Raw genomic sequence first — 15,567 nt, 5'->3', positions numbered from 1 at the left:
GGTCCACAGGTAGTAAGTGGAATCTGAAACTATGTCCATGTGGTGGTTTTAGGGCTCCTTGTCTCCCAGTAGTAATGCTGTTGTCAGCAGCCTGAACCCCTAGTTACTTGCTGGGAAGGTGTTTTTTTTTCCCCAAGAAGTTCTTGCCGCCCATTTGGAATTGCTTTTTAGTGAGCTGTAATATTCAGCATAACACATTAAAAAAACCAACACTCGATAAATATATTAAACATTTCTGTATTGAATACTTATATAGAGAACAATTAGTAATTATAGTCTCAAGTCTTTGGATGTGACTTGTTTTGACTTTTGCCCTTCTTCCAGCATAATCTCCAAGAGCTGATCTAGAGAGAGAAATTAAAATGTACAAAAACTTCCTATTTATTTGTAGCAGTAGGATAAAAAGTCCTGTCAAAGAACTTGAAGATATCTAGTTTATCATAACTTGTTTTTATCAGGAAAAGAACGCATAGACCCTGGAATCAAGCACTCGGGATCAAATGCTCTTTTACTAGATATAACTACCTTGTAATCCTTTTGACAAGATAGAGGAATATTTGACTACCTAAACTTGATCCAGATGTCTGGGGTGATGTCAGGTTGTAGGTTACCCCTCCTTTAGAAGTGTTAAAACAAGCACAGAAGCAAGCTGTCTTCCCTCCCAGGATTAAATGAGAATACCTGTAAGGCACTTAGCATAGTGTCTGCATGGTACGTGGTAAATGCTCAGTGTTAACAAGTTATGATAAACTTATCACTACCTTTGATCAACAAACAATATAGCTGTTTTTCCATTTTAATCCAGATTTGAAAAGGGCTATCTGGAAACTAATATTAAGATCTATAGTAGTAAACCCTAAGGGTACAGAAAACTTGTCCCAGCAATAGCTCCCTGCTCCCTGACTTGCAGACAAGTAGTAGTCTAGCAGACCTGGCCCAGCCTCTGGGGTGCCATGGTCTACCACCATCCCTGCTGTTTCTTGGGATAAGAATCCAGTTCAGCCAGTTCTTGCCTTTACTACTAAAAGCTCTTCCTCCTTCCCCAATCTAGGGTTTGTCTTGGTTGCTTATTTCTCAATTTTAGCTCTAACCTAACATTTTTGAACCTATCACTCAGCTCCCATCCCTACTGTAGAAAAAATGGTCACAGACCCAATATTTTGCCCACAACCAGACCTGCTGGACCTTAACTGAAACTTGTTCTTAAGCCATAACATACATAATTATTTAAGCATTATTTATACAAATGTTTCATTCATCTATGAAGACTTTACGTTTTGATGAATTTTGAACAAGACCAATCTAAATTTCCACACTATAAAACATAGCACTTAACTAAAAATCACATTTTCTCGTATGTCAGTTCATGGCCACACACAGTACAAGTCTTCCGGTACACGTCATCCTCTAGGTTTTCTTCTGGTCCATACTCATGGTGATGAGCAGCTGTCTCCTTTTTCCATAGACTGCTTCTTACTGCTCGCCGTAATTCTAAGAGAAAAATAAAAGCCAATTTTTCAGTGGTGCTATTTCAGCTGTGTGTGTTTAAACCAAATGTGGTTTACACCTTAATTTTACAACAAATCAAAACTGCTGATACAGATTGGGCAAGCTTACTTATCTCACTCACTGGTTTGGCCTGTGAAATCATTCATGTGATTGTTGGAGTTAGTGTGAAACAGGAGATTCAGAATTGAGGTATATGGACTAGAGGGACCACAAAAAACTAGATTCAGAAGACAAGCGAAAGAACAGGGTTTGTTCGAGCAGCTGGCTACGGAAAACAAGATGCCACAGCAGGAAAGGGCAATCAGCTGGGATGACTGAGGATAAGGAGCATTTTAAATTCCTTGTAAGTCAGGAGCTACTTCTCTAAGAGGCAAGTCAAACTTTGCTCTCGCAAGAAAACTAGAAAGCCAAGAACTCCGCCACTAGTTCATGGCAGATGTTAGAAAAGCTGCTCATGCAACTGACCTTATGTCTATTATTCTTTATTCTATAAAATGAGAGCAATAGTTTAGGACATAAATTGCTAGTAATCATTGCAGGGTACAACATAAATAAAAGAATCACTGACTATTAAGACCCGGAAAGAACCATGGAGTTATTTTACTTCATTTTACTTTGCAGGTAAGGAAATTGAGCAAAGATAGCAATGGGAACCCAGGTCATTTATTCCAATGTTTAGAATTTTTTCCGCTACATCACGTTAAGATGTCATTTTCACAAAGAAAAGTTACGTTGGATGCTCTGAAAAGCGACTAGGACATTCTCAAGTTCACACTGCATGTTACCTGAAGAAACCAAATGCTTTGTGTTGATCAGAAATTAACAAGCTAATAACATCTCAGTTTCTAGTTTAATGAATAAAAAGCAACACGAGTTGTTTTCATTCTTCTACTCTGACCAGTGATCCATCAAGTCCTGCACTTCTGACAGCAGCACTACCTAAGGGAGGGTATGATCATTATCTTCTGTAATCTCAACCTTAAAAATCAAAGTACACCAAGTAATCACACATTTTGTTTAATCCATTTTACTATGATAAGTACTATCAAAATAATACTTGAATCTTTGTACCATGAGGATAAGCAAGCAAATAGGGCTATGTATCAGGCACTGTTCTAAGCACTTTATTTATAAACATTTAATCCTCACAACACTTTGCAATAAGTACAACTATCAACCCAGTTTTACAGATGAGAAAACTAAGGCTCAGAGAAGTTACATAAGTTGTGCCTAAGATCAGGCAGAGGCACAGTCTAGCTCAGGCCATGTTCTTAACCACTAAGCTGTGATGCCTTTTCATACACCTCCAACATGAAAAGCACTTTATCTGAGACATTTTCAAGCTTCAGTGTATATACCTCTAGACAGTTTCCAAACTAGGGAGAAAATCATGTTCATCCAAACTCTAACCTTTATTCCTATATCCTCTCATATTCTGAAGAACCCTAATTTTTCTAAACATATCTGGAATGTCCTTTATCCTTTTATTTTTCTACCTTGGGATATTTTTAAAATAAAAAATAAATGATATGCTGACCAGAACTACACAGATGCCTCATGGTTTCAGATAATGACAGGAAGATGTCTCCTGTCCAAGTTCCAATACCTACTTTTCAACTTTGCTCTGATGTAAGGTATCCTGGCCACTTTCCCTTTACTACCCCATGAGGAAAATCTCTCAAAATCTGACTGCATCCCAGTCGCTAAGCTAACTGCCCAGTTTGTGCATTATGTGAACTTAGGAAGAGAGATAAGAAAATTTTCTTAACACTAAAAGAATACTTAACAAAAATCCAGCTTACTAGCCATAACTGTCACAACTGAACATAAGGTTTTATATTGACTTTATGGCTTTTCTTCCCATCCTTCAGCTAATCTATCAAGATCTATAATGACAATAAAGCCATATCTTTAGTATTTATTTACTAGACATTCCTGGAAAAACTTGTGCTAGGAGGCACTAAAACAAAACAAAACTGGTATATCTGTCATTTTCGTGCCCTTCTTTCCCCACACGACCAATCTAGTCTTAAAGCCATGAGGTGGAGCAAGTGGGCATGGGGGCCAGGGCGAGGAGGGAGCCCAAGATAGATAAGGAGGGTCTCCTAGAGAGAAGGCAGCAACAGTGAAGGGAAATTAGGTACATTCAGGGGCACTAATCAAATAACTATATATTATAAAGGATAATGGAAATCAGGTTTCTCACTGTCAAAGAAGGAAATTACAAATAAGGAAAGGAAGAAAACCAGAATAAACCCTAAAATTTTGGATTAGAACTCGGTATAGTGTAAACTCAAGGTTTTAATTGTGTATTATACGTGTGTTTTAAGCTAGAAAGAAGTGGTCAAAGATTGATGAAGACATGTCAAAAGGACACAAGACCTAGCCTGAAGATACTCCTATGGGCCCAAATCTGAAACAATTTGAGCACCAAAATAATTGAGGACAGAAATGAACCAAAAGCCACTGAGAAGAATAGGAATTAATGAATCCATACCAGTAATAAACAAATGGGGGAATGATGCTATAGAATGCCGATTTCCAACCGGTTAAATGTGGAGTGAGTGCTGAAGGTAGAAAACAATTTTTGCAACCCATCATACTAAATACTGATTCAGGCAAGAACCGTCCACGGATGAATGTTAAATTTAGGGTGAAGTGTTGAGGAGAAGCAGGACATTTACATGGTCTTACAGGGTTTTTCTTTTGCTTATCAAAAATAAATATTAACATCACCATTGAGGGCAGATGGATATCACATGCCTCCAGATGTGACGCCCTAGAAAAGTCACTTCATTTATGTTCTATCCAACCTGAAATGAATAACCCGAATCTAACCACCAGGAAACATCAGAAAAACCCCAAATGAAAAACATATTACTGCAAAAAAGGCAGCAGGCAGGGGAAGAGAAAAGACTTCTTCAAAAATGTCAGTGTCGTAAACAATAAAGGCTGTGGAAATATTCCAGAATAAAGTAGTTTAGGAAGACTTGGTACCTAAAGCCAATACCTGATCCTAGACTGGATTCTGTACTAGAATAAAAAACTACACAGGACATGATTGGGTCAACTAACGGAATATGGGTGACAGATTAGATAAAAATATCAGTAGTATACTTCTGTAAGAGAATATTCCTATTCTTAGGAAATATACACTGTAGTATTTAGGGGTAAAAAAGGGTGGCAATGTACACAACCTACTCTTAAATGGCTCAGAAATAAACGTATGTGTAGAGAGAATGCAAATGACCTAAAGTTGTTAATAGGTAAATCTGGGTGAAGAATCTGGGTGTCCCTTGTACCATTCTTATCCTTGCAATTTTATGTAAGTTTGAAATTATTTCCAAATAAAAACATTTTTAAAAGACAGTAGCTAGACTAAAGGGGCTTCCAATGGCCAAATTTGGGCATCAAAATGAATAATCAGGAATGGACAGACTGTAACAGTTACTTGAGAATAAGAATCTATGAATCCAACTAGTACTAAAAAGAAGCTCTTCTTTCCAAAAGAAGCCAAATAGTAATTGTAGAAATAACAGAAAAAGTCACCATTTATATCCACCCTAATAATAACTGACTCAGGCAAGATTCAACCTGGGTGCTAAAACCACTGAGTGAAACTTAAGGAATGAGATGTTCACATAGTGTCAGTCACCCCATAGGTTTCTTATTAATTACAAAGGGGAAAGGGTATCTTTACAATGGAGCAATCTGGCAGACACTACCTTACCTAAGCGATACCATGTGTCTCCTGAGGTAACCGACCAGAATCTAATCGTGAGAAAACAAACTGCTTTATTAAACCAAAGAGACTATGGATATGCATCATCCTTGATTGGCCCCCGGATCCAACAACTAAAAAGCTATAAAGGACATTGGAACAACTGGGGAAAGAAAAATAATATAGATTATATACTAGGTAAAAGCATTATATTAATGTTGTTTATTGAGTGTGATTATTTTTTGGTTAGCAGAAACATGTCCTTATTTATAGTAGATAAATGCTTAAGTATTAATAAGAATCACAATGTCTGCAAGTAACTCTTAAATGGTTCAGCAAAATACGTGTGTGTGAATGAGGGAGAAAAAAGCAAATGCGGCAAAATGTCAACATCTGGTGAAATAAAAAATTTGTTTAAATAAGGATTAGAAAGTTTTTCACATTACTTCATTTAAGCAACTTAAAACTTTGGAAAGTAGAGGTCAACTACCTACTGGTGAGAATGAGAAGAAGAGGTGGAAAGATCAGAGACTTCAGCAGAGTGAGAAAAGGTCTGCAAGGCCTTGGGAAAACTAAGGAAACCTTGGGAGTGGAGCGGGGACATACCAAGCAGCCCTGAAAGCCTAACTGAGGCTGGAGAACAGGACAGCAGTTACCGCGTTCCAACCTCCTGGCCCCACTGGTCTAGGATTTCACAACACAAAAAGCTGCAGACTACTTCTCTGGGAAGGTTGTAAAACTGCTCGTGATAACCATCCTCTCTGCTACTGATTATCTTCAGGGACTGTTTCTACTTTTTACCCAAAGAAGTTTTCCCCTAAATCTTTGTTTCAATGAAAAGTGTATTTTATACCACTCTAAAACTTATTTTATCCAGCTTAATATCTTAATTTTACAAAAGAGGCAGCCTGTATTCAAAGAAGCCCAATGCTGTTTACCAGGTAAACTTATAAAAAGAACTAGTGGAGAGAGACCAGATACTTCTAAATACCTGATGGGAGGGCAGGAAGTTTTGACATAGGGTGCCCACTGGTAACGAGAGGGAAAAAAAATCACAAGGAGATAACATATGAAGCTTTGATCTTACTTTGTCCTCCAAAACTAAGGATAGGAAACTGTGTCCTTCAAACTCCCCTGAGAAGCCCAAAAATAGTCATAAATATAACCACAGGCCCAGAATGTAAAAATGTTCACAAACTTAGAAGGAGCCCCCAAATGGGATTTTCTCACCCACCTCTTCTGGGGAAAAAAGTGCATACTAACAAACAATGTTAGTTAGATTAATTGTTCTTTGTTTTTAGAAGGCTAACCTCTACCAGTATTAAGAGAAAGCTGAGTATAACTTTAAAGAAAAGCCTTACAGCCACGTTATCTGTGGAAAGGAGCCACGCAAACCCAAAATGTTCTGTGTATTTGCACCAATTCAAAGTTCCCATCCAATATCCAGGCCAACACATACTGCCTTTTTAAAAATCTAGTTAAACTAAGCACAGTGAGGCCATCCTTTCTACTTCTGCCTCCTTGGATCTAAGAGATCTGTAACAATTTGAACTTGCCGACAAGGAAATTCTTTGTCTTTCACCTTGTCTAAATTTATATATACACCTTACACTATCTATAATTTCCTTCTCTAGTAAGATCAATTCTTTCTTAAACTGATGAAGTAGAAGATCATATTCTAAAAGCAGGTAAATGTAATCTTACCTTTCCATAAAGAAGTAAACTTTGTGACAGCTTCTTTGTGGATCAAAATCAGAAGACCAAGAGGAACCAGGTTCCAATTTCTTTTGAACTAAAAAAACTTTTAGACTTGCTTTTATTCCTCTCTGTTCTGAGCCTTCTGAGCAAAGTGCATAGTAAGCTCCTTGTTTCTAATTTCTACAGTGTCTACTCCACTCTCAGCCCTTTGTGGCCTAGTCAGGAGGACAGGAACATATCCACCAACCTCTAAAGTAAATCAACAAGAAGCCATAATTAAAGAAGGCATGGCACTGACCTCTGCACATTAAAGACCAGAAGACAATGGAGTAATGTTTATACAACTGAGAGAGAACTCAGGTTTTCATATGCAAGAGAAACAGAAAAACATTCTTAAGATTCGTAACAGGGTCTTAGAAAATAAACCATTCTTGTAACCACTTGGAAAATTTCCTCAAAAAACATGCTTCACCCAAACAAGAAATAAACTGAATTAAAGAAACCAGTCTTAAGATGTCCAAGAAAAAATTTAGGGCAAATTCAAACTCTTCAAGGATGAGGAAAATCCACAGTAGTTTATCTGGTGGATAATAGCAGCAATTTAACATAGCAAGAAAAACAGCCAATTATGTTTGAGTTTATACTTCTTTAAAAAAATACCCATGTGAACTGTGTAAATCTTAAAAGAAATGTTGTATTCATGCTAATATTTAAATAGATATGACTATCTTAATTGTTACAGAAAAAAAGCATGAAGAAATTAAATAGATGCCATGTTATTGTTGGTCAAATTATAGAATTTAGTCCCCTTTAGAAGACATCTTGACCAAACTACAGAAATATTATAGTATCTAATAAAACTACAGATAGACCCTCTTTTGAAAATCTTTCATCACTTTGAAGGTATAAGTTTCTAATTCCTTTATCCATATATTATTATCTACATCAAAATACCATCAGGAAAGTGGTTTGAGGAGGCAGCAGAAAGGGAAGAGCTGAGGTGATGCAGGGAGCTGGGGCTGACAAAAACTCCAGGCTGGTATGTGATTAGTCTATCAATGTGCCCTCCTCTTTCACACCCCTTAAGGTGCCTTCTGTTACCTGATCCCTCAAGGCTTTCCTTGATGTTGGAAGAGAAGAAGGGTGGGGGTAAAACATGGAAGAGATTTAAAGAAAGGACCAAATTCAAAAGAAGTCTTTCCAAATCCTCTCAACTGGCCCTTGCAGGTATTCTGGAAGACTGTGGTACAGAAGTGGCTAATCTGGGGACGAATCTTCAATGAAATGCTCTTACATGGCATAGTTTGCTATAGGAAACCTCTCTACAAAGTCATATATATATATGTGTGCTTATTACCCTCTGATTCAGGAAATATGTTAAGTATAATTTATATAAAGATGTATATAAGGATGTTTATCATGGGGTTGTCTATCTTTGATCAATTTTTTAAATTAAACTTTGATTTTTATTCTTTAGTGTTAAGTTGATCAATTTTATATATCAAAATTTTCATTTGTAATCAAAATTAAGAAAGCTGAATTAGAAATTTGAAATATGCTCAACTATTATTCCCTTCCTGTAATTAAAGAATAAAGCAATCATTGACAAATATTTGAACATTTACACCCAAGTCCAAGGATATATAAGTGGATCTTTTACCTGCCTTCATTATATAATATCTATGGGGAAAAAAATAAAACTTTTCTCTAAAGAGTATCCTTGTACAGCAACACATGCAGAACTGACATATTCTTATAATAGGTACATAATATACCATAGTAATACTACGATCTATGGGATGTCACTCTGCTGTAGTTCTCATCTAAGCAACTTACGTGTAATGTCTCACTGATTCCTTACTAAACTTTTGTAAGGTGGGTGGTATTATCATCATTTTTATAGTTGAAGAAACGGAAATACAGAGAAGTTTTTTTCTTTTTTTTTTTTTAAAGAGAAGTTTTGATAAACTTCATAAATGTCCAACTGCACTTCCATTGTTATAAAAACTTTTTAAGGGCCTATGCATAGAAAAGAACTGGAAAAATAGACATTAAACTGTTACTGATGATTGTCTCTGGGTAGTATAATTATGGGATAGAAGTTCTTTATAGTTTTCTAACTTCTCTGTACTGCACATGAATTACTCTTGTACTGAAAAGGGGGAAAGAATTCCCTCACAATAAGAAGGAACAAGGTAGGCTTACGTTCAATTTTTTTTTTCTTTTGTTTTTAAGACATCTGAACTATCTTCATTCATCCTCCAAAACCTCTTCTAAATCCTAAACACATAAGCAAAATTACTTATTATGGCTACAATACTCATTTTAAATGGATCAATTTATTATATGTATAACCCTGTATATACAGAGAATACATGTTATCTATATACACTTGACACCACACTGGCACTCTACTGTATGAAGAACATTTATGCCTACTTTTTAAGATTCTCTGTAGGGAATCTGTGATACAGCCAACAAGTGTCCCTTGTGCTCCTATAACACCCTATGTTCATCACTGTCACAGTACTTATCACACTTGATTATGACTAAGTTTATCAGTCTTTCTCTTCTGACAAAATGTTGACGCCAGCATTTGTGTTAGCACAGAGCCTGGAACACAGCTGACACTTAGCAATTGTTGGATACACTGATTACAGATGGACGGACAGACTTCTGCACATATGCATACATGGATGGATGCATGGACAAATGAATACAGAGATAGATGGACAAAAGAGTGGATAGTCACATGGATAGACAGATGTATGGACAGAGGAATGAATGTACCAATGCAGACTTTTGGTCATGAAATCCTGGCTCCAGTCCCAACTCTCTAGCACCTGTGTAACAAGTCACCCTACCTTTCCAGGTCTTTTATTCATATATAAAAGTGATTAGACTATCTGACATTAGAAGGTTCCTTCTAGCTGTTAAATTAGATCACTGAGACTTAGGCATTTTTTCATTTTAAGCAATTAGAGAGGTTTGCTGGTGGAAAACTTCACTTTTGATAACCATGTGGGTCACATTTAAGATTGCACTGAGGCCAAACCCTTAACCAGGAGTACATTCCTGACCCTACCGCCGTTCCTATATAAAAACATGACTCACTTGAAGACGAGGGCTTACATGCTTTTTTAGAATTGCAGTGAGGTTTGGACTGAGAGTCTCAAACACCAACTTACTGAGGGCAAACTTTAAGTCTTTTGTTCTTCAATTTATGGAAAAAAAAAAAATTTCCAATCCAACAGTGACATTGTATCTTTAAAGTGGAAGAACTTAGCTAAGGGCTCTTTGCAAAGCAGTAGAGCACAGTCCCTCATGATATAAATGTAGCCACTTACCTTTTACTTTTTTATCAAACTTCTTCTGTTTCATTTTTTCTCGGTTTTTCTGTTGAACTTCCTTCGCTCCTTCTAATGCTTCCTGACTACCCCAAACTTCAAGAGACCTCTTCACAATCTGAAATACAGAATCCATAAATCAGCTGTGATTCACTGTTGTAAAATAGTTATAATTATTAAATCCATAGGTGCCAAAGAGTGATCTAACTTAAGTGCAATTTTATAAGTATTTATTTGAAATTTAAAAGTTTTTAAATATTGATAAGAAACAACTCTAGGGCTTCCCTGGTGGCACAGTGGTTGAGAGTCCACCTGCCAATGCAGGGGACACGGGTTCGTGCCCCGCGCCAAGCCTGCGCGTCCGGAGCCTGTGCTCTGCAACGGGAATGGCCACAACGGTGAGAGGCCCGCATACCGCAAAAAAAAAAAAAAAAAGAACTCTAATAATATCTCTATCTATAAACCTATGAAACCCTCAGTGAATGTATGATGAATGAGATTATGTATTTGCAAACCACAATAAAACCAGGTGGACCTGTATAAATAGAAAAGCTGTCCTCTGACTGCAATCACTTCTCTGCTTTGTTTTCACGTGAATCAAGAGAACTACATGTAGTCAGTGCATTTGATAGAGTTTTGGCAGGATCACCAAAGAAAATCTGCTGACCAATTAGCCATATCAGATCTAAATATGAGGTCATCTCCAGAAATCTCCCATCACAGGAAATCAATCACTACTACTCTTCTCCTGAATCAATAACAGTTTCCATCCACTTGACTAATTTCTGATCATAAAAATATGAATTTTCTTTAAAAACTTGGGTAGCTGAATGACCTAACAAGTCTTTATTCTAGTTTAAAAACCTTGGAATATATATATATATATATATATATATATATATATGTACTCTTTATAATATTTATTTACATGTAGAGAAATAATATACACAAGGGAAATAATATACACACTGAGAATTATGCTTGGGTTATCTCTCATAATGTGTTACAGGGACCAAAATATCAATCAATAAAGCCAAACTGAAATTTCTTAACATAAAGTAATATACTGTTATTTCATAAATTCTAAAACATCACATTTTCCACAATTTAACATCCCTGAAAATGCTGCATCACTAATGTAACTTAATGGTACTTTAACAACTCTGAGTCAACAAGTGGTTCAGAAGAATTGGACTCTGAATGTAAGGAAGTTTAGGAATACCTTAATAAATCTGTGGTACTTGCATTTTCCTTTTTATGTACACACAAGCATGATTTATAGCAAAAAAAAACTATAGTAAGTCTAATGGCACTATTTCAATAAAATAAAAGCACCAAGTGATAAGGCAGCACTGGGTCAGTTTAATTAGCAGCATTTTTTCATTTTTAATAGTACATAAAATTATGGTGAATCTTTTAATCAACAGTGTATTATGTTTAGTGAAAATTCAATATATGTCTGCTTTTAAAATGTGGTTTCTTTATTAGAAGGTACTAGGATCTTCTAGTATATTCCAATCAAACTGTGCTCTAAAGCAATGCCTCCCAATATTTTTTATAGAATGGCACAAAGAAAGAATATTATGATATTTGTACCATTCTTGGGTAGATAAGCTGGAGTTAGATTCTGGGCATCTGTGAAATTCCCAAATTTTTTTTTTATGATTTTATTTGGGGGGTAGGTGGGCAAGGGCTGACTCCTATTTCAAGCATTTTTGTTTCCAAATTGTACTCCTAACATCACCCAATAGTAATATATTTGCTTCAAAGTGCCACATCAAAAAGCAAAATAAGTAAACATGTTATTAAATGTCATTATGTACGACTATGACTCATGTAAAACAATAAAATGAAAAGTATCTTTTTAACTTTCTGTAAGTAAAAACTAATTATAACTAGTTCATTGTTAAAACTTCGCCCGACCCAGGGTTTAAAATGACTGAACCTGTAGTTTTAAGTAGAGTTTCATATCACCCCATTGTGCATGATGAGGATTCTTCTTCACAATAAATTTAAGAGCTGGTTCTCTTTTTTCTAAATCACAATCTTTCAGAAGGTATTCTTGTTTTGCTTCTGTTTTAGTTATAAGCTTGTGTTTATCATCAGCGTCTCTGAAAACAGATTACATCCATTATATAAAGTAGTTGTTTTAAATAAATTAAGATTTTCAAACAGTCCCCAAACCTAGGGGCATACATGCCAAAAGAAACATATAAAATACTTTTTCCTGAAACTCTCATGGTCAAATTAGCAGCATAAGAATTCCAACAGAAAAATACTTTCTTTTACTAATTCTGAGAAGCTATTTATATTAGCAGCAGATCCATGTTATTTAACGTGTTAAGAATTTCTTTTTACTAAGTCCCTCTTTTCCACAAAGTATTTGAAATAACTTACATGAACACAGCAAATATAAATGAGAACTAAGACTCAATGAGTAAGAAAATATAAGGCTTAAAGTCAGGAGAGGCAGGATATAAGGAATATAAACATGCAAGGTCCAAATGCACCAAGCACAGCTGAGTTTCCAGTTGGCTCTGAGCTTTTTCAAAGCCCAGGTAAAAATGGAGACATGGTCAATTACATAGCTCTTCTCATTCATTTGTTCTCCATCTACATGCTAGGTATTGTTCAAGGTACTAGGAATACAGCAAAGAATAAAACAAAGCCTTGTTTTCAGGAAGCTTACATTCTAGTTAGGAGAAGACAGTCAAAAAGCAAACATGATGATTGATAAAAGTGCTATAAAGGAATACAAAGCATGGTAAAGGAACAGAAATTTTCAGAGAGATTGGGAAATCAAGAGAATGCCACTGATAAGGAAACATTTGAGCAGGGCCCTTTAGAAGTCAGAAAACATTCTGAATAGCTAGAGAAAGAACATTCATAGCAGAAAGAAGAGAAAGTGCAAAGACTCTAGGACAGGAGTGTGCTTTGCAAATGGAGTCCACAAAAAGCGAGCCAGTGTGACCAGAATGCTTAAAGTAAGTGATGGTGAGGAGTGATGGAAAATAAAGTCAGAGACAGACAAGGGTCTTGTAAGAAATGAAGACAATTTTATTCTAAATGGATTAGAAACCATTAAAGAGTTTTGAGTAAAATGCTATATGGAGAAGAGACTAACTGTGCACAAGTGGGGGAAAAGGCCAGTTACAAGAGTACTACTGCAGTGGTCCAGGCAAGAGCTGATAGGGGCCCAGTCTAAGGCAGTAATAGTACAGAGGATGAGAAACGGATGGATTCAGGATATGGTTTAAATACAGACCCAAATGGATTTGGAATTAAACAGGGGATAGAGAAACAGCCAGTGAATGAAGCTGGCCTTTACTGAAATGGTGAACACTTAGGAGGAGGTATAGGACAGGCGGTGGGGGGAGGTGGGGAGGAGTTATAATTGGGAATAACTTTAAGAAGACTAAATAATTTGGAAGTATACACCAAAGGAGGGGACAGGTAAACTACATTGTACTAATCTATAATCGTCAAAGACGTTGGAAAAAACAAATAGAATGGAGGGCTGTATTCCTAATTATGTTTACATTTAAAAGTATATTTCCAGACTACTACATAACTTTCTTTAAATTGATAATTAGGTTGCTTCCATTTTCTCATGGAAGTAAGGTTATATGTGGTAATTTAGTTCCTGAACACTATCTGTACTTTAAGGAGAGTGATAACACTGTGGACCTTAACCACTGTGTGCATTAATGACACTGTTACATCACTGGGAATAGAGTTAATAATTCCAGTGGGTACCAGAACATTTCCCATCACAGATCTGATCATGAGACCAGAAACATCTCCCATTCTATCTTCTAAGGATCTACTTAGCAACAAGTCAGTGGTGATGGATCTAGATGTCTGCAGCAGGGACTCTGAAAAGGCAGGCCCACCAGGCGTGTGAGCAGTTGATCTGGGACTGTACATACAAGAAGTGGGGACACAGGACTTGGCTGAGGTAAGCAGTAGGGATAGGAGAACCAAGTGGAGTGAGTAATATTCTGTGGTGATACAAAAAGAGATAAAGGCTAGGAGAAGAAAAAGAATGACAGAAGAATGTGATTTTTCCTCATCTAATCTCTTCCCTGCCAATTCAGGAGAGTAGAAAATGAATGCAAACAGGTGTTCTGAGTACCAGAAGAGTAGCTGGAGGCGTTATACTTCCCTCCTCTCATTGAAGGTGCCAGTCCTCTGACCAAGGTATCAACACACACTAGTCAAAGAAAGAGGGCTTCCCTGGTGGCGCAGTGGTTGGGAGTCCTCCTGCCGATGCAGGGGACGCGGGTTCGTGCCCCAGTCTGGGAGGATCCCACGTGCCGCGGAGCAGCTGGGCCCGTGGGCCATGGCCGCTGAGCCTGCGCGTCCGGAGCCTGTGCTCCGCGAGGGGAGAGGCCACAGCAGTGAGAGGCCCGCGTACCAAAAAAAAAAAAAAGAAAGAAACAAAGTAAGAAACAAAGGGATCCTTAGGGGCTGGGGGGAGAGAAGGGTTAGGAACCTGCTACTGAGAGATGGTTAACGCCCCCGCAACCGCCCAGCAGAAAGGAAAAGGACATATCTATGGCAGAACCAGGGACATCCTTCCTATTTATGTGGCATAACGTTGATAAGCATAGTCTTCCTGTAATTCTTTAGCAAAATGGAAAACAGAAATTTTAGGAAACTCCCAAAGCAAAAAGCATATTTATGAAGAAAATATTAAATCCAAATGGATCTAATTATTGTTTTGCCCTAAACCTACAAGCAAACATTAAATTTTAGTAATTTAGAACATGCTCTGAAATAAAAATAAGTACCTGCAGTTATCACAAGTTGCCAAATCAAAGTGGTTCATTAGATAAGAATCCATAAATTCTTTACCACATTCTTCACATATAACATAATCAAATTCCATTACAGGTCCTAAAGAAAGGAAGATTAATTCTCTAAGTTGCCTTTTTTTGTGATTAGAATAGAGCCTCCTCTATTTTATTAGCTTACCACCATGTATTTTATGCCTGATACAAACATATTTACATAACAGACAACATAAAACCTTAAGTAATCTTACATTTATCTAAAAAAAATTTTTTTAAGGAAAAAAGAAAAGAAAAAGGAAATAACATAAAGGAAAAAATTATGGACTCAACCAGTATTTTTGAACTCAAACAACATGGAAGGTTCTTGTATAACTTTTGTATTGCTGGTATAACAAATTACCACAAATTTAGTGGCTAAAATAACACAAATTTATTTTCTCACAGATCTGTAGTTTATATGTCTGACACAGGTCTCAGTGGGCTAAAGTCAAGGTGA

General features: G+C 36.7%; 1 protein-coding gene across 1 annotated transcript in view; it reads right to left on the bottom strand.

Annotated features, from left to right (window-relative positions):
- Nucleotides 1-1,234: 1,234 nt before the first annotated feature.
- Nucleotides 1,235-15,567, bottom strand: part of XPA (XPA, DNA damage recognition and repair factor) — a 35,128-nt gene continuing 20,795 nt past the window's right edge. The window contains exons 3-6 of the mRNA XM_007461662.1: nucleotides 15,069-15,174; nucleotides 12,221-12,386; nucleotides 10,276-10,393; nucleotides 1,235-1,491 (exon numbers count right to left, since the gene is read on the bottom strand). Coding sequence (XP_007461724.1) covers nucleotides 1,343-1,491; nucleotides 10,276-10,393; nucleotides 12,221-12,386; nucleotides 15,069-15,174 — 539 coding nt within the window. The 3' untranslated portion in view covers nucleotides 1,235-1,342. The remainder of the gene's footprint in view (nucleotides 1,492-10,275; nucleotides 10,394-12,220; nucleotides 12,387-15,068; nucleotides 15,175-15,567) is intronic.

The sequence above is a fragment of the Lipotes vexillifer genome, unplaced genomic scaffold (genome assembly GCF_000442215.2).
Source record: "Lipotes vexillifer unplaced genomic scaffold, Lipotes_vexillifer_v1.1 scaffold809, whole genome shotgun sequence".
Lineage (NCBI taxonomy): Eukaryota > Metazoa > Chordata > Mammalia > Artiodactyla > Lipotidae > Lipotes > Lipotes vexillifer.
The sequence above is the reverse complement of the archived record's forward strand: the minus strand, read 5'-3'. Positions and strand labels throughout refer to the sequence as shown.